Source organism: Marmota monax, unplaced genomic scaffold (assembly GCF_021218885.2).
Source record: "Marmota monax isolate L192 unplaced genomic scaffold, Marmota_monax_Labrador192_F-V1.1 WCK01_AAM20220418_F8-fsc00083, whole genome shotgun sequence".
Taxonomy (NCBI): Eukaryota; Metazoa; Chordata; class Mammalia; order Rodentia; family Sciuridae; genus Marmota; species Marmota monax.
In genome coordinates, this window is record NW_026692848.1 from 7,208,664 (window position 1) to 7,228,538 (window position 19,875).

Genomic DNA, 19,875 nt, shown 5'->3' on the forward strand with positions numbered 1-19,875 from the left:
CACGCCACCCCTGGAATTCCAAATCTGAACCTTGTTGGGTGTGTGCAGTCCTGACACTCAGTTCTGGACCACAGTGACATGCACTAATGTTATGCTCTGCTCACTACTGACTCTGACTTTGAGCTGTGACCTGATTTACCGTATTCCAACAAATATATAGATTAGATTTCTTAATTAACAGCTGTGCTGACCTAGATTTCAACTCAAATGTCTTTCTATTTATACATGAAGTAACCACTATTAAAACAGAGAAAGATTTAATCTTTTCTTCAACTTCAAAGGAATGGGAAAATTTACATTTAGTTCTGTTAAACATATCTATAAGCTGCAAGAAAGTATAGCTAAAGAACTATTGTGAGTAGGGAGAGACCGAAAACAGATCAAAAGGAGGGGGGAAATAAAGATAAAAGCAATCACAGAGAATGGGAGAAAATATAAAGACTTCTGGATGCACATGGAGAGACATTTTTGAAAGTGAACATTATACCAAGGTTATTTAAAAAATAGATTCATTTACTGGACAGATGGGTTAGCAAATGAAGCTAAATTACTGTGTAGTATGTGTCTCAATGTTCTTTGATTTCTGGGACAATGTTGGTTACATTAAGATGGATTTTTCTAGACACATGGTGACAAAATAATGTGATTCAGCTTTTAATGTAAAAAACATTTTCACTGCAATGATTAATGATTAGCTTGCTGGACTTGAGAGGCTGGTTCTCTTTAGACAATCAAGAATACAACCTCACTTTCAGAGGTGTGGAAAGAAAGGCTATCAGCAACCCTACCTGAAGTTGCACTCAGTTGACATCAAAAAGTCTGTCCCCTGCTAATTCTAGAGCAGCCAGAAGAAACAGAGTGTGTAAACTGTCTGAACTGGGCAGCCATCACTCCGTCTTCACTGAGCTCCGTCAAGGCCAGGTCTCGGAGAGCTGTGTGGAAACGGAGAGCTGCACACACTAATCAAAACACATTAGAAGGAGGTGCTTCATCTCTATTCGGTCAATCGTGCTGAGTACTCATTCAACAGGCTTTCCCCAGTCTCCTTCCAAATCTCAACGGAGGGGCGCTGGCTCTGAAATGTCAGCAGGAAAGAGAACAAAGATCTGCCCTCGCGAGAGAGGGAAGCGACTGTGAACCACGTCACTCATCTCTTCCTACTTAGCTGGAGAACTTGTCCTTGAGGTCAGTGAAGGATCAGAATATAATGACCTTGAGTTGAAGGGATTCGAGAAGTTGTCACAAGCTCTCTGTTTGTCAAGGCTTAGAAGAGAGCCCTCAGGTTTCCACCACGGCAGGTTACACCTGGAGCTCTGAAAGCAACTGCCACGAGGTTCAAGGGATGAGACCAACCTCATTTGTGCCTACAGAGCAGCGACTCCTGTCCTTTTTGAGTATGAGCACTTCTGGTTCATGTTAAAATATGTAAAGGTTGACCACACAATAGGAATAGTGCTTTTAGTTTCTGTTCATTGAGACCACATAATGGCACAGATTTCCTAAGATTCACTACATAATGGCTCAGATTTCCTAAGGTTCACCCTACAATGCAGTAGTGATACTGCATTGGCTTTATCCAAGACATATTAATTCATTCTGCAGACAAGGCTTGATTGTAAACGGTTTGTGGACTTTTGCAATAACTCCATGGTCCCTAAGGGTCTGAGGCCACTGGGACAGACAAGCCATGTGATTCTTCCATCAACTCTGGAGCTGAGATTATAGCTGCCAGGAGACAGGAGTGTGGGAACAAGAAGCTGCAATCTGCCGGCCCAGGGATCCCTCTCTGGTCACCCTCCATGCTCATCACAGGGGAAGGTGATGATGTTTTTCTGTTACATGAGAGGTTGTCTAGCAGAAAAAGTGCCCATCATCCGGGTCATTTTTCCTAACATTTCCTATGTTCTGCAACCAACATATGGGCCTCTATTCTTTAGAGCTTCCTTTATTCAAATCTTCCATCAGACATGCATTAAGAATATGGAGAGAGAAGGCTTCTTCTCCATCAGTTTCTCTTTCTGTATGTTAAACTATATTTTCTTCTCTCCAACAGCAAACAGCACAGGTCTACGTTTTGCTTCAAACGGAGAGGTCCAGCCATCTAGTCCTGTTTGTATGAGTAGCTAGGACCATCCTCAGCCCCCACATGAAGATATGCTCCCACGCCAAACAATCCAGATGTTCTTCCCTCAGCCATATGGTTGAGAGATCTTGATTTTAATTCTTTTTAGGGAAGAAAGGATTTATCCCATGAATACAGAGCCCAGATGCTTTGTTTACTATTTTCTTGATGGGATCTGCAGAGATCACATCTCGATGTTCTTTCTCCTGTACTGTGTAAAGAAACTTCCTCATGTTTTATCTTCTCAGAAGGGGCACATCTGTGCATCCAGCATTCAGTCTAGCTCGGGGGAATTTAAATGGGCTTCACCTGCTCCGTGGGCCATGGATCTTGAGATGATTTCATAAAGAAAGGCAATTATTCTGATGGGTCAAAATCAAGCAAGCAGTGCCGTCATGGTAACAGCAGCTCTGGATTATGAACGATGCTGGGCCTCCTGCCAGGGCACGGCTGGGCAGAGTTGTGTGGGGCTTGTGCTAGTCGTCATTGCCTCCACCGAGGAAGGCATCCACAGAAGGTGCATTTTCTCATTTACTCATAGTAGGGAATTTAGATTGCAGAAACTCGTTTTGCCCAAAACCACAAGAACAGGCCAAATGGCACAGAAACAGAACACTTGAAAAAGCTGACCATCTTTCTCTGTCTCATAGCTGGAGCATGAAGATACAAAGAAGGGATCAGAGGGCTGTTCCCTTGGCAAACACTCAGAACCGAAAAAGAAATAGCAAACTTGAACTTGTTCCTCTATTCTATTAGACAGAAACCCAGAATTCAAATAATTGAATTAGGCACTTTCACCATTCCCACAAAAGACAGCATCCAACATCAATCAGCCACAAGACCGTGAGGCTGATTGATTTGGTTTTATATTTTAATTTGTGTCATTACCACCAGGGCTTGGGCTAGGCTAGAAGAAGGATGCTTCTCTGCACATGGAGGGTTGTAGGGGTTGGAAAGGACTCTTGTTCCTCAAGGGCAAGAGGAAGGTCAATTATTGAGAAAGGAATAGGGAAGACCACTGATTGCATAGCTTGTGGCTCTAAATGTCACTGCACAGAGCGTGGACTCCTCTCCCTTCTCAGAACCTGTGCGGTCCTGCCTGTGAGGTTTTCTAGATGCTCAATAGCAGGAAGAGCAGGGAGAACAGAGGAAGCAGGAAGAGAGGGCCCTGGCTCTGTGCCGCAGTCTGGCTGGGCACAATCAGGAGCCACTTGTCAAAAGAAACTAACTTTATTTTTAGAACCACACACGCCAAACAAAACAGCCTCTCAGGAAAAACCCTCAGAGCCTCAACTGCCACCACCGGCTTTCCACAAGCCTCTCTCTCCCACACAAGCTTCTCTTCACCTCCCACAATCCTCCTGCTCTTGAGGCCGATTGGCTGGGTCACGTGGGCGGAGCCAAAAAAGTCCCCCAATGAGCAGCTCTGTGGTCTGAAAGGGCAGGGAAACAGCCCAATGAGCATCACCACAGAGGAGCCAATCAGCTAGATGTTGCTGGGGCCGCTGTGAGCCAATCATCAGCCGGCAGCTGGAAGTTTGCTGGCAGCTGGAAGTTTGCTGGGGCCCCTTCGGCTGTGGCTCTCAACAGCTCTGAGCCCCACTGAGCCATGGGCTAGATCCCTAAGCACAGAGGCCCGCTGGGGGAGGGTAGGATCAGGTCTTCCTGGTTGGCGCTATTGCCAAGGGCCTGGGGACTTTTCTGGAGAATAAGCTCTGGGCAGCAGCAGTCTCTAGAAAAGGTATGAATTGTCATCAAGAGCATGCCAGCATCTTGCTCCAGGACACCAGATGAGTAAGGAAAGCAACCAGATCCCACCTTCTGAGGAGGGACCAGGCAGGAATTCAGCAGGGCCTTAGCCCAGTCTCGCAGCTTAGGATTCTGGACCAGATAAAGAATGAGAGTAGGAGAGTAGAAGTGAGGCCCTGACACAGAGGCCGAGGAAGGTGGAGGAAGCCTGGCAGGCACACAGGCTCAGCAGCTTGCACCAGATGCTGGGAATGGTCTAGCGAATTCATTCCAGGTTCCGTCCCGAATCCAGCCAGGAATCCCAGTGTCTTCTTGGAGCTCAGGGCTTGGGGAAGACTGAGAAGGGGGCTGTGAAGTCTGTAAGTGTAAATCTTTGGCACCTTCCTCTGAGCATAGCTGGGAAGGCGAGCACTGTTGGGTGGCCGACTCCACCCACTGCCTGATTCTTGCTCAGCGTGGGCTCAGAAACGTCCCAGTTTCAGGAACAGCCCCCATCCTGGGCAAGCCAGGACTGGTGGTCCCCCTATGGACCCCACCTGAATTGTCCCGGGTTCTGTTTAGACACTGACTCTTCAGGCTGTGTCACCAGACACCAGGATTGGCAGATTCGAGGGTGCACATGAAGTTTCTAGAACTCTAATACTCAGTTTCCCTTTTGTAGAGACGACTGGGAGGAGTACAGCTCAAGCTTTAACTTGTATGAAAAAGAAATGGCGAGATTTTGACAAAGGTATGACCCATTTATTGCAAGAGGGAAGATGCGTGAGAGTGAGTGACAGAGGGGGCCCCATCTGCCCACAGTTCCTTGTTCAAAATGCTGCTTTTTGGCAGGCATCTTGAGTTAGCCTCGCCTGCTCCCAGACTATCCTGTCATTCTTTATGGCACATGTCATTTGCATTTCCAATTCAATTAAAGCCATATGATGCTCTGCCCCCCCCCCCCCCCAGCATTTGTATGGCTGAATGAGAGGCCAGTGATCTGGAAGCTGTGAGGGGGAATTTCCTTCTGTGAAAGAAACTTCTTAATTACTAAGCTTGGGAAAGGAAGTCAGGCTCCTTGATATACTCTAGATACTATAGTTTATTAACTATTTCATTTAACTATTTCATTGTAACTTTTTTAACTATTTCATTGTAGCATAATCTGTTTTCCCATTTATTCAAAATTAGTCTTATTTTTAAAAAGTTATGGTCATAGAAACTAAAAAAATGCATTTAGATATAGTCCATTCATAGAACCCAGGCCATTTCCAAAAATAAAAAAAAATACTGTTAAATTAATTCTTGGCTACAAAGGTTCATTTTGAGTTGGGTATATCAAGTGTTCTGACATTCTCAGCATTCAAAAATATTCTAAATTCAATCGAGTGTGATGGTATGCATAGGGACTGAGTCATTTTAGGGATAAGGACTTTGATTGGCACCATTGTCTCTGTGAAGTGGAAGCATGCAGATTTAGTTCTGAATGTTTCCAGTGACTGCCTTTCCAGTATCCTTTATTATTTTTGAGGGTCTTATATTCTTATTTTTGAAACAGGTCTGGCCTGGAGACACCTCAGGCCTACCCTGGTCCTAACTCATGTTCTCTGAATCTTGTGAGATGCATCCCAGGCAGACAGTTTTCCAGTCTCAAATCTGAGTTAACAATTAAACACAACAGTTAACAAGGCACAGTAGCTGGACTGGAATACCTCACAGCCCCAGTGAGCTCCATGAGTCAGACTCATGATGTAATGCCTGTTTTCAAAGAACTAAAAATTACATTTATAAAATGTCCCTTTGTATGCAGGTTTTCAAATTTGCTTTATTTTTTGTAATGCTGGGAATGAAACCCAGGGTCCAGAACATGCAGGGCAAGTGCTCTACTCCTGAGCTATAGCCCCATCCCTGAAAATCCCTCTTTGAAAGGAAGTGTCAGAAGCAGATATTCCCAAAGCTGGAAAGTCCCTTGCTGGAGCAATGACAGTGTTTATGTGACAATTCACTAAAATATAGAAAAAGAGTAGCTATCAAGGGTTAGAAATCTCTCTGCTAACTGAGGCAATCTAAAAATCAGCCTAGTACTTTCTGAGGAGGTTTTAATCTTTCATATTTTGGAAATGTATCAAAGGTGGGGTCATTTATACTAATAATGGGCTCACAGGAGTGGGTCAGAAAGCTCAAAAGTCCATTCCTGATATCCCCTAAACATCCTGCCATGGGAAGCACCTCTGAGCATTTCCATGAGTGAGAATGTATTGACAAAACAACTGGAATTCCATTTTAATAAACTCTAGATCAGCCATGACCAATGAACTGCACAGGCAAACAAGGAAGTTATGATCAAAACTTATGAGCTCATTGATGTGGCATGGTGTTTAAATACCATTAACCCATATGGACCTATGCAGTCCTGTGGTGTCAGAGGCTCATTGTTAGCTAGACTTGTCACCTAATATTCTCTATGAGCATCTCCCACACAGTGAGGGGTATGATGGGGGGTGGGAGGCTAGTAGAGGGATTTTTAGGATAAAGGTATTTAAAATCTTTGAACAACAACAAAAATAAAACCAGAAATGCTGCCAAAGTTACTACCTATGGGTTTGCACAGCCCAGTTCAGCACAGGGGCCCTGGCTGTCCGACCTGTGTATCCATCAGTGTTTATTGATAAATCAAGCTGCATAAGAACCATCGGTCTTACCAGTATAAAATGTGAGCTTATAGCTCACATTTGGGGGTGGGCTGGGAGACTCCTGATACAAAGGTTTGGGGAATCTTTGATGGAGCAACTCTTCCAATTCTGTCAACAGCCTCTGGGGCCACTAGGTGAGCCTGGGACTATTCTCCTCATGGTGATGACTGAAGTGCGGAGACGAGGCCCAGCCACATAAGCACACACAAACCTTGACTGCATGGCATCTGGTCATCTACCACCGGCCAAAGCACACTGCATGGCCAATGTCAGAGGGCAGGAAGGCTATCCCACCTACCAGGAGGTCACAGCAATCTACACCGTCACAACTAACATCAGTGGAACCCAGAAGTACTTTCATCTCATGGGAATATTTACAGACAGACATCTAATCTACCTCAATCCCAAGCCCTCTGGATAACCAAAATATGTTGACCAGACTCTGACAACAGAATCAGCACTGTTAACATCAACCACATTTGCACGCACAGGTACCCCCAATCTCTGCAGCACATCAGGACACCTTCACCATGCTCTAGGTCACTGAGGAAACAGGCATGTTCCATATGGCAATGACTTGCAGCTGCTGCACCTCCGTGTCAGGATGTGGCTTGCTCATCTTGAGACCCAGGCTGAGGAACAGCACCAATCTGGGGGATGCTGTTCTCGTGGCGACCTTTGTCCTGAATTGGGCAAAGCCCAATCAAGTAAGGTAGCCAAGTCTGGCACCAGGTGGGAAATGTAACTTAGGGAGAGGCATTGCATAATCCTCTTACAGAGAGGGTTTGAACAATTTGGAACATTAATACAAGGTCCCACAGATAACGTCACAACGTGATAAGAAAAGATTACTAAGAATTTAGTAATTCTAATTCAACTTACAGAATGACCAAGTCTATTATTATCAAAAAAAGTCTAGATACTCAAATACTCATTCATTCCTTCTCTATCCACAAGCCTTCAATGCCTGGGGAGCAGCCATATCCTCAGATAAGGGTTGTTGTCAACACCCATGCACACATCATTTACCTACGCTGAGAACTATTACATGTCTATCATGGAAGAGTGGAAAGCTGAACTGAGTCATTACTGACCAGATGTAGGGCAAGACACAGCATGCTACAAGTGAGAGGTAGAAAACGATTCAAAGTTGATACCAAAGGAAAATCCCATAGTTACCAGAACTTCTGAGCAAAAGAGGTGTGGCTGGGGCAAAGGCAATTGTCTTCATCAGTGTGCTCTGTGGGTCTGTGGGGACAGCTGTGGCTGCTTCTGACCACATTGCCAGACCCTGTGGTGCCTGTGCTGTGATTTTTGTAGATGAGCCAATAACTTGCTTTTTATTTTTAAATATGCATAAAAATTATAGTGTGCAAGTGTTCAAAGGCTGAGAACCATTGTTCTTGCTAAGCTAATCCTTATTCTGCATTGGGTAACTACCCACTGTTTAAAATCCTGTGCACCCTTTGATTTTCTCTAATTTTTACAAAACTTCTCCTGGTCTCAAACCACTTGCTTGCCATAAGTTTTGATTTCTGGACTTCTCTTCTCAAGGGATAATTGTTACAGCGTTGGTATATTCAGAGAGCCGAGGTTATTCACAGAGCAACCCATCCACAGAGTAATCCACCTGGCTGAATGTGGGAATCAAACCCAGGGTACCTATGTCATCCATGTCTTCCATTACCAAAGTCTTGGAGATTGGTGAAATTTAGGTTATCATCTGGAAATGAGCGCATCCTTGGATAGCTGTAAGCTAGGTCCTCAGGATCCCTTAAATGTATCAGTAGTCTTGGTGCCAGTAACAGAACCAGCTGGACTTGGCAGGCAGCTGAGGCACTTTTGAGGACCGGAGAATGTAGAGATGCCAACTATCCTCAGGCTGCTTTGAATCCTATGGATTCTTTCAAATCCATTCCAATGGCTTCCATTCCCCATGATGAGCATCCTAAATGAGGTGGGGATTGGAGAGATCTGGAAAGATGGGGCAGTTTACACAATGGTAACTTCTAAGAGTCAGGATTTACTGAGAAGAGGCTCTGGAACATAGAGAGGGCTGGGCAATTCATCCCTGGGCCTAAGTGTCCCTGAGATCATAGCCTGAGCGCCAGATGCAGCCCAGTGCTGAACTGTGCACAAGCATAAGATTTTAAGGCGACCCTAACATTGACACAGACAATATTTGTTTGAGTCACTGAAATATGAGTAATTGATACAGGTCATGCTTATTACTGCACAAAATCTATGATAGGATCTTGCTTTGGTTTTGGTGTTGGAGTTCAAGTAAAATGCCAGTGTGCTGGCCACTATTCTGAGTTATTGTAAAGGTATTTTGCACATTATTATACTTTGGGGGAACATACAGCACTTAGAGAACTACAGTCAGGCCTCTGAAGTGGCTGAATTCAGTTATTAGCCAGTGTTTTACAGTGAAAATGCCAAATCCTTCCGTTTTTGAAGACAACACATTGCTTTTCTGTTTATGTTGTGCCATTAGAAAGCTTAGAAATGGATAGCTTCTATTTGGAGACACTTGACTTTGAAAACCAAAGCACTCTTGAAGAAATAGGTAGTTGTTAGAGAAAAAACTAGGACTTAGAAGATGGGTCTGGAGAATCTCATGGTACTGAGAGTAGAAACTGTTCAGAAAGTACCAGAGATGTGGTATAGCTCAGGAGCCCACACAAATAAGCTTAGCCTGCCCAAAGATGGGCACCACCAAAATAACAGCAAAGGGTTGAAACATACGTAATACGTTTAAATCCAGGAGTTTATAATGTGGCATAGAAAAAAAACCCCACACAATTCACTGAACACCTTTGAATGTAGGTGACCAATTCATTTTTTTGAAAAGTAAGAAGAATTACTTACACATGTGTCCTTGCCTTTCTGGATAAACTGTCTCAGGTAACCAAAAATTGATAAGAAAATTAGGTCTTTATATAAGTATTCCAGAAATGCATGAAGAAATCCCGACAAAACGAGAATACTATCATCCTGCAACCACTGATGAGCTCATCCATCCAGGCAGTGATCGGCAATGGCAGTGACATCCCCAAAGAGACTTGCAAGACATGAAGTATCTCTAACAAAACTGCGCTGAGCTCTTAGAACAAGGCTAGCCAGAAATATCCAACCTCAACTGATTAAACCCTAGCTCTCACCACCAAGTTACAGGGGAAGACAGGAACATGCTACATCCTAAGGGATGTAATCAACAAACTGTAGCCCGAGGAAACTTCTATAGAAATCCAACCCCCACCCCCACCCCCACCCCTGATTCTTCATGTTCAAATCACTCAGAACCAAAAAAGAGCAGGAACCTATGGATTAAAGAAACTGGAAGAGATATTCCAACCACCTTAATATACAAACTTCATGAGGAGCCCAAGGCACCAAGGAATCTGTAAAACATTCCAAGACCATCAGGGAATGGCAACACTGAAGTATTTGATATTATGGGTGACTTACTGTTGGAACAATGGCACTGGGGTTATCTTTGTATTTTATATATCACTGCCCTCCTGATTTGCTCTCACCACAGCTGTCAGACCTCATAGCTGGATCACAGTTCTGATACTTGTACTGAAATCTGAAAGTCAAACTGAAATATTTTGCTGTTCACTCAGCAGTGTCCTGAGGATGGTGTCCATGTCCTCCCAGAATTAAGTAAGCATGTGTGTGTTTCTGTTAGAGGACAACATCACAGGACGCAATGGCAGGCTGGCTGGAATGTGTTTCTGAATCAGGAGGTGGAGGAGGAACACAGGATTGGTCAGGAGCTGGAAATTGCTGGATCTGGGTGGTGGAGATGTGTTAAACTGTGTTCTTTATTTTTTAACATGTTTGAAATTTCACATGTTAAGATTTTTTTTGGAGAAAAAATACGAATAAAGTGAAAACTCATTGGAGTAACAAAATTAGATAATCAGCAAACAAAAACCCAACACTCAGTTTTGGTAACAAAACACCAACCTCGGTAGCAAGGTACTACAGTGAACTCCCTAGGACCGTGTCTGACTTGAACCTGGCCTTCTGAAGACCCTCTGTCTAATGGTTTCAAACTGGAGCTACCAGGGCTTGGCAGCCAAGGATCCCCAGTGAGTTCATGGTCTCTTAGAAGCACCTTTATGCAGAACACTGAGTTACCTCCCCGTTGGAATGATCTCCAAGGTGCTCCTGAGCTGGGTGCCTGGTCGGGGTTCTATGGGAGCAGCACTGAAGCTGAGCCCCAGAGGATACAAACAGAAGGTTCTTCCGGGTCAGACTGGTCTCTTGGTGACAGCCACAGTGACACATGCAACATATTATCTCAGAAGTCAGTGCTTACCTGTTGTTTCTATATGCTTATCACCCTTGACCTAGATCTGACATTTGCTCACCTCTGGGACTACATGTGCAGTATCTTCAGGTTGTTGCTTACTGAATAGCAAAAACATCCCCTTGACCATTAAAACGGCATAGACATGATCATAGCTTTGATCTCACTGTGAGGACCTGCAAGCCAGGAGAGTTGTGGAATATTTCTTTTACTTAAAGGAATTCTCAGCTTGTATGTGCACACTCATATAAGGACAATGACCAGCTAGTCCCACTGGTTGGAAAATGAATCGATTTTGCACACACTTGTGTATCTGTGGACCCGGAGGTTCCTCATTAACCCCCGTGCAACAGTGACAACTGGCCAGTGGAAACCTTTGTAAGCACAGCAACTCCTGCACTCCACTTCATGCAAGAAGGAAGGGAGAAGACAGAAATCCAGATACTTCCCCAAGTTCTGGGGAACCTGGGAAGGGATGGTAAAGCCAACAAAGACTCTTATCAGCACGTTTCTACTGAAACAAACTGAATACTACGAAGAAAGCAATGTCAGCAGCCTAATATTCTTCCAGTTTTAAATCAAGATTTACGTCTTCCCCAAATTCGGGCTTAGTATTCTTCTTATAATAATCTTTCAGTACTCTGCATTTACTTAGCCTTTGCAGCTAAAGTGAGGTCACATATCTCTTTACATGCTCTTCTCCAATTACTCGAAGGTAGCCTCAGCCATGTGTGTTATATCTCAACTGCATTTCACATCTTCCCAAGGAAAAAGAATGAGCTTTTAATTTTCCCCCATTCCTTTCAGGGCAGGGATAAAGAGAAACCCAAAAAATATTTGCTAGAGAAAAGGAAGAATGGAGGGAGAAAAAAAAAAGGTAGGAAGGAAGATGAAAATAAAGCTGAAATATCACATGATTGTTTGATCTCTGGTTTGGACAAATACTATTCCCAAGACTAAATTTAAAAACAAAACATTCTCTAAATTGAATGTCAAGGAGAGATGTGCAATTTGTGCCATCAAGCTGAATCAGTGAATAGGGTGAGGGCTACATTAAATAATGCATAATGATTCAAGTAGCTTGGTGCAACTATTAAATAAGGACTTGAATGATCAATTAGCCTCATCTAAGAATGATTTAGTCATATTTTTAGAATACACATATGATTTTAAGAAGCAAAATTGAGTATATAAGGACAAATTAATTCACTATATTTGTTACTAGTAATAAATAAAATTACCTCTGAATAATTTGGTGAGAGATATTTCCCATTGCATTTAGCAATGTTCCTCAGGATTTTTAAGGCTTTGTCTCCTTCTTTCCGAGTGATCAGCCAGCGGGGAGATTCAGGGACCACCCTGGCAAAGAAGGAGGTTTTCTGAGTTACAAATTTCAAAATCTGAAAGTTTATGACTTCAGGTTTTCTATTAGAATGGGTCTTGCAATTAGGTACAAGTTGAGGCAATTCTCAGCTAATAATAAGCTATCTAAAACATAGAGATAATTTTGGCAAATGTATAATGAATGGAAAACACACTAACTTGATTAATGGATCACTGCTCATGAAAATCAATGTTGCATTGCTCTTAAAAATAGTCCATCACAGTATCCTTGATGCATATTTGAGAAGAACTTTGATTTAGTAAGCACTTAGAAAAGGTTAACAACTTGATTTATATAAGCTGATTTGTCCATATTTTAAAGTTAAATGAGAGGAATGATTAAAATATATTCATGCTAATAAGCATCAAGTGCATACACCTGTGGTTTCTTGATAATTTAATTTTCTGATGTTCTTAACATTTTCTATTCCTCAGAGAATTCCCAAGTAAGGCTAATTTGCTTAACAGAGCATACAGAGAAGCAAACTGATTTCACTGCATTTAATCTGCATGTTGAAATACTGGGCAGATGTAGCTGTTGCCTTATGGTTTTCATTAAGATATCGAAAAGCGAAGAAAACATATAATGCAAAACTCTATTTAGAACTTTCTGTTTTGGCATTTTATTATTTTCGGTGATAACTATGAGACAAATCATTAATAAGTTATCTGTTTAAATTCTCAAGTTATCTAAAAATTCTCAAAGCCCATAGCCATTCTGAAGATGCTGGACAATTTCCCTGCTACTAGCATTTTTTGTGTTGGTCTGGATTCTACATTTCCTTGGGGTAAGTGTAAGCATGATAATGACCAAAACAACATTACCAGTAATAAAGGAGGAAGAGAAAGTTGGGCAGCGTAATGGCTAGCTGGATCCCTTGCCAATTGGGGATAAAGTAGGCAATTCCAGGGAGAATTATGATTCCAAGGGTGAAGAACATTTGAATCACTATTCCCACAATCCTCCTTTGTTTTGAACCTACTATTTCTGTCACTGAGGGAAAACAAACACAAGAGGTTAGGGAAGCTCAAGATCAGCTCCAAAATAAACAAGCAAAAAGACGTTACACCTGTTACACCCGTTACACCCATCAGCACTGCCGGAGCGCTCCAGAACTCAAGGACCCGAGGCTTCCATGTTTTCTGAAACGATAGAGATGCTCTTTCCAGGACCACATTTGCTCTCCTCTCCCTCTGTTCTCTGCCACCTTCCTCTTAATCACCCAGCCCAGCACCCTACTGGGCATGGGGGGGAGACACAAAGAATATAGCATTCGGCTTTAGGAAAGCCCCAATTGTTTTGAAAAGTAAATGCTACTTATCAAAACATAAGTATACTAAACTGGATAAATTTTACCACTGTATCTCTAAAAAATTTGCCAATTACAGTCCCTTAGGACAATCATTATGAACATGAATTCCATAAATAATTTTCTATTATAAATAAATTTCTATTATTTATTTTCTATTATTTATTTATTTCTATTATTAAGAGATAGTTTCTATTAAATGATAATCATTCTCTCCCCAGTGTTGGACTTTTCATTTCTGTGATATTTCCCTAAATTTTTCTGGTAGACTCCTGCCCTCCTCTGCCCCTTCCCACTCTGGGTCTCTTCTATTCATCTCCTGGGACAAGTTACCCTAAGACCACAGCTTTGAACATTCACAAAGGCCTGGGTCTATTTCAAAATGTCTCAGATTTCAAAGTTACCCTTTCTGCTTCCGCCAGTGACGACTGATCCCTCTAGCACTCTCTCTTTTTTCCACCTATAACAACGTCTTCAAAAGGTCTCCAGAGTGGGCACTGCCTGGGTAACAGGTAGCAGTCACCAGAGAGAGAAAGCCCAAATCTGCAGGGACAATCTAAGAGGAACGTTCTCATTTCCTCGGGCACACATCCACTGTGACTTGAAGTAAGTGGCTGGTCCTGGACTAGGAGGAGAGTCAGAAGGCATCGAGGACACTTCCAAGTAATGTGGCAGAGTCAGACCTTCTCTCACGCCCAGAAGGTCTGACTTTCTAGTTAGGGAGGATAGCAAAGGCCACAAATAGGCTCCTCATTTTTAGGATAGATCTCCCACGTGGTAAAGAGTTCTCTATTTATATGGAAGGAGAGTTAAAGACATGATATCTGAGAATACAGGAAAGTAACCTTGAACTACAGCACAGAATATGCTACACAGAAAATACTTTGAACATGTTGTTTCAAAAAGAAACTGAAATTTTTGTAGAAATCAACTTCTAAAACAGCAAAGCTAGAACACATGTGATAACCACCATGGGAGTGGTCCAGAGTGGCTCAGTGGGGGTCTTATGGTATTTTGTATTTGGTTCCCAAAATGAAGGGGCGTGTCAGTTGCTACAGCAGCCAGAATCCTTCCCAGCCCCCAGTTTGCAGAAACAATGGCAGTAGCCGAAAGGAAACCTGTCCTTGCTGTGAATGGACGTGGAGGAGGGCCACCACAGGCACTTCTTGGCCATCTGACCTTAGCTCCCCAACCGGGAAGAGGGCGCAGGAGGTCTTACCGATCACATAGGAAGTCATCCACGTCCCCTTTCCAAACACACCTTGCAGGAAGCGGAAGATCACAAACACAGGGAAATTTGGTGCAAATGCTACCACAACACCGGTGACGCCCACGCCGAAGCAGGATATTAAGTAAATGACTATTCTGCCGTACCTTTTTGAGAAAGAGAGAGAAGAGAACACCTTACACATGGTCTTTCACATGATGGGGGAGGGGGTATCATTTTAGAGATGCTGAAAGAAGTGGTGGGTACAGAAAATGTGTCCTGCGTCACGTCACTTCTCTGTTGAAAGGTAGAAGATGGTGGGGAAGTTTCATTCTGTGGCAGGGCAAACCAGCACAGGCCTCTGAAGTGGTATCCCAGCATTAAAGCATGCAATGGCAGTTTCCCCAATAAAACTGTCTCTCTGATGTGGCTGCTTCACAGATGGTCTCCCTGGTGGCCCAAATGTGACACTTCCCAGCAGGTTGTGAATGGGAGTCCCAGAGAGAAAGGGGTAGGGAAAGGGTTAGCAGGAGTGGCAGGAGCATCTCAGCCGGGCGGCCTCCTTTTGAATCTTGCCTCCACTGGTGACCGGTCACATGACCCAGGGCGAGTTCCTGAGCTCTCTAAATGCAGGGTTCCCGGTTCCCGTGCTTGCTCTTTAATCCCCCTTCCACCTTTTCCAGAGTGCGATGGCGGTGTGAAATGAGATGCAGATGTGAAGGCAGTTTTCAAACTCTGGAGCTCACAGCTGATGTGAGTTTACAATTTTATTTTCACCCATTTTGCAGTTATTATTAAATAGCTCAGGAAAAAGGAGCAGGGCTCGGTACACAATATTCCCAGGGTCTGCAGTTAATTTGGGCTCAGTTGTGTCAAACATTTGGCTGGGTGAGAAGTTGGTTCTTAATGACCTGGAAGAAATTTCATTAGATGACATGTTTTCCTCCATAGAAATCCCCACGAAATTCCCACATAGTGCATCTTGCTTGAGCCGGCAGAGAAGAGATGGAAGTAAACCTTGGCTTATGTTGATTTTTTTTTAAAAAGTGACTTTAGTTGTTAGAGCAGTTTTAGATTCACAGCAAAACATCTGTTCCTTTGCTAGGATGGATGAGCCTATGCTACGGTTTAGATACGTGATGTCCCCCAAAAGCTCGACTGTAAGACAGTGCAAGAAAGTGTAGAGGTGAAATGTTTAGATATGAGGGTTGTAACCTAATCAATAGATTGATTTGCTGATATGGATTAGTGTGGCTGGAGGAGGTGGGTCACTGGGGACATGTCTTTGGGGTTTATACTTCGTCCCTGGTGAGCACAGTGCTTTCTCTCTGCTTGCACTTGCTATGTCCCGAGTTGCTTTCCTCTGCCACGTCCTTCCATCACGATGATCCGTCTCACTCAGGCCCAGAGCTACGGAGCTGGCCAACCATGGACCAAACCTCTGAAACTGGAGCCAAATAAACTTCCCCTCTAATTGTTCTTTTCAGTCTTTGGGGTCATGGCAATGAAGCAGCTGACTAAAACAGTCTGCAAGTGACACATCATCATAAACAGTCATCATAAACATCATCATGAACATTAAGGTTCACTCATGGTGTCTCCTGTGCTAAGGATTTAGAAAAATGTATAATGATATGTTTCCACCATTGCAATATCATATAGAATAATGGCACTGCTCTAAAATAAGTTTTATAGTTTTGTGTTACACGGGTAGGTCTGTGATCCTTTTTCAATTAATTTTGCTGAGGTGTGAGGTCTGGATCTACATACATTCATCTGCATACAGATGTCCAATGGTTCTAACACCATTTATTAACAAGTCTGTCTTTGCTTCTTTGTCAAAGATGGGTTGACAACGTTTATACTTCTGGGCTCTCTTCTGCTTCTGTGACCTATGTGTCACTTGTCTATTAGTTCACCAATATCACAGATTTTGGTCCATGGTAGCTTCATCATATGTCTTGAAGTTGGGTAGTGTCAGTCCTAACTTTGTTCTTCTCACTATAGTGTTGGTGATGCTGGTGTTTCTGCATCTCTGCATAAACTAAGGATCAGTCTGCTGTATCCACAAAATATCTTACTGGGATTTGGGTTGGGATTGTATTTAATACATAGATCAAATTGGGAAGAACTGATATCTTGACAACACTGAATCTTCCTATCTGTGAACTTGGAATGACTATTTATTTATTTAGTTCCCTTTTGATTTCTTTCATCAGAGTCTTATAGGTTTCCTTATATAAATCTTATATGTATACATTTATTATATTTATACCTAAGTATTTCATTTTGTGGAATAATGTAAACAGTATTTTGTTTTTAAACTCAATTTCACTTGTACATACCTGATATATCACAAAGCAATTGGCTTTTGTGTATTAACCTTATATCATGCAACATTGCAATAATCACTTGTTAGTTTTAGGAGTTTTATTGTTGTTGTTGATTATTATAATTCTTTAGGATTTTCCATATAGACAATCATGTCATTTATAAACAAAGACAATTTTATCTGTTCTTTCTGAATCAGTATATCTTTCATTTGTTTTTCCTGAGAAGGCACATCCTGACTTTGTTCCTGATTTTAATAGGAAAAGCATCTAGTTTCTCATCATTAACTATAATGTTAGCCATGAGGGGTTTTGGTAGAAATCATAGAATTGAGGAAGTACCCCTTTATTTCTAATTTACTGAGATTTTTTTTTATGATGAATGAGAGATGGTTTCTGTCAAATGCCTTGTTTTGCATTAATATGATTGTGCATTTTTTTTCTTTAGCCTTTTGATGTAATGGATTATATTAATTTATTTTTTTTTTATTTCTAATTTGTATTATTTCCTTTCTCCTCTATTTGCTTCAGATTCAATTTGCTCTTCTTTTTCAAGTTTCTTGACAGAAGCTTAGGTTATTTATTTTAGTTATATCTTCTTTTCTAGTAGATGTACCAATGCTATAAATTTTCTTCTAAGCATTGCTTTTTCAGAATCTGCAAAATTTGATAAGTTGTGTTTCATTTTCATTTTGTTCAAGATACTTTTAAACTTTTTCTTGATGATTTTTCTTTGACTCATTTGTAGTTAGAAGTATGATGTTGACTCTCCAAGTATTCTGGGGTTTCACAGCCTTCTGTTACTGATTTCTACCTTAATTCCACTGTGATCTGAAAGCAGACATAATATGAAATCTATTCCTTTAAATTTGATAAAGTGGTTCTCATGGTCCAGAACAGGATCTATCTTGGTGAATGCTTCATGTAAGTTTGAGAAAAATGTGTGCTTTGCTCTTGTTGGATGAAGTACTCTATAGACGTCAATTACATCCACTTGATTGATGGTACCATGGAGTTCTGATACATACTAGTGATTTTCTGATGGTTGGACTTTACATTTTTTGATAAAGGGTGTTAAAGTCTATCAATTTTTGCCCTCTCTGTTTTGATGCTCTGTTGCTGGGCATATATGTGTCAGGATTGCTGTGCTTTTGGAGAATTGACCCTTTTATGGTTATGAAAGACCCCTCTCTCTATCTGATAAATTTCCTTGTTCTGAAGTTTGCTGTCTGATATTACCATAGCAATTCCCATTGTCCCCTCGTTAGGGTTAGTATGGTTTATTGTTAGAGTCTGTAAACAAGTCTGGATGGCGCCTGGCATTTTGCCAGAGGGAGTGGTTTGTGAGGCGGCGCCAGCAAGCGATTAAGTGTGGAGATTTCTTATTGGTTGACTGCTGTATCTATTTTATGTTAATTAAGATAAGCTGTGTGGAAGGTATAAATACCTCTGTTGTCCTACAATAAACGGCTCCCACTCCAGCTGTATCAATCTACACAAGTTGTTCGTCACCTCCCGGTTATTTTGCTGCAGCCGGACTGCGGCAGTTTATCTTTCTGCATCCATTTACTTTTCATCTATATGTGACTTTAAAGTTGGTTTCTTGTGGACAATATAGAGTCAGGTATTGTTTTGTTTGTTTGTTTTGGGTACCAGGGATTGAACCACCAAGCCTCATCCCCAACCCTTTTTAAAAATATTTTTTTAGTTGTAGATGGACACAGTACCTTTATTTATTCATTTATTTTTATGTGGTGCTGAGGATCAAACCCACTGCCTCACATGTGGGAGGCAAGCACTCTACCACTGAGCTTCAGCCCCAGCTGCCCCCAACCCTTTTAAAAATATTTTATTAGAGACAGGGTCTTGCTGAGTTGCTTGGGCCTCACTAAGTTGCTGAGGCTGGCTTTGAACTCATAATCCTCCTGCCTTAGCCTCCCGAGTCTCTGGAATTACAGGCATGCACTACCATGCCCAGCCAGGTATTGCTTTTTGATCCTCTTTGAAAATCTCTAACTTTTAATTGATGGCTTTAGATCATTTCGAGTAATTGTGGATATAGTTGGATTGATATCTACCAGATTTGTTCCTATTTTCTTTGTTGCTATTTTTTTTCTGTAATTTTTCTGCCTTTTTAGTTGAGCACTTTATATTATTCCATTTTCTCTTCTTTCTTAGTTTTTCAATTATATTTATTTTTTAAACATTTTTAATGATTATAGTTAGGGCAAGGGTTAGGGTTAAGTTTTCAATATACACTTACAATGAATCCAAATCTACTCAAGCCACACTAGACCATTTCATTGCTAAAGCAAATACCTTATAATAACAAAATAATTCTTATTCCTCTCTCCTTTCCCCTGTATAATTGATGTCACTTACTTTACTTATACATAAACATAAATAAGCATATACATATGTATAATATATGATAAATATATAAGCACATGATCAATTGTATTGTTATTGTTTTGAATAAATTGTTTTTTATTAGATCAATTGAGAATAAAAATTTATTTTACCTTCACTTATTGCTTCTACAATACTCTTCCTTTCTTTTTGTAGCCCTGAGTTTCTGAACTGTATCATTTTTCTTTCACTTTAAAGAACTTTTAACATTTCTCACAAGGGAAGTCTACTAGCAACAAATTCTTTCAGTTTTCATTTGTCTAAGAGAGTATTTCTTGTTCACTTTTGAAGGATAGTTTTTTGCAGAGTACAGAATTCTAGGGTTGAAAGCTTTTTTTCCTCCCAAAATTTTAAATATTTCACTGCATTCTC

At 41.6% G+C, this 19,875-nt stretch overlaps 1 protein-coding gene across 3 annotated transcripts in view; it reads right to left on the reverse strand.

The window, feature by feature from the left end:
• Positions 1–19,875, reverse strand: part of Slc22a3 (solute carrier family 22 member 3) — an 87,607-nt gene that overhangs the window by 26,907 nt on the left and 40,825 nt on the right. For 2 of the 3 annotated variants that reach the window (XM_046449416.2, XM_046449418.2), the window contains exons 3-5: positions 14,777–14,931; positions 13,073–13,241; positions 12,106–12,223 (exon numbers count right to left, since the gene is read on the reverse strand). In XM_046449416.2, coding sequence (XP_046305372.1) covers positions 12,106–12,223; positions 13,073–13,241; positions 14,777–14,931 — 442 coding nt within the window. The remainder of the gene's footprint in view (positions 1–12,105; positions 12,224–13,072; positions 13,242–14,776; positions 14,932–19,875) is intronic. The other variant, XM_046449417.2, reaches the window with a different exon arrangement.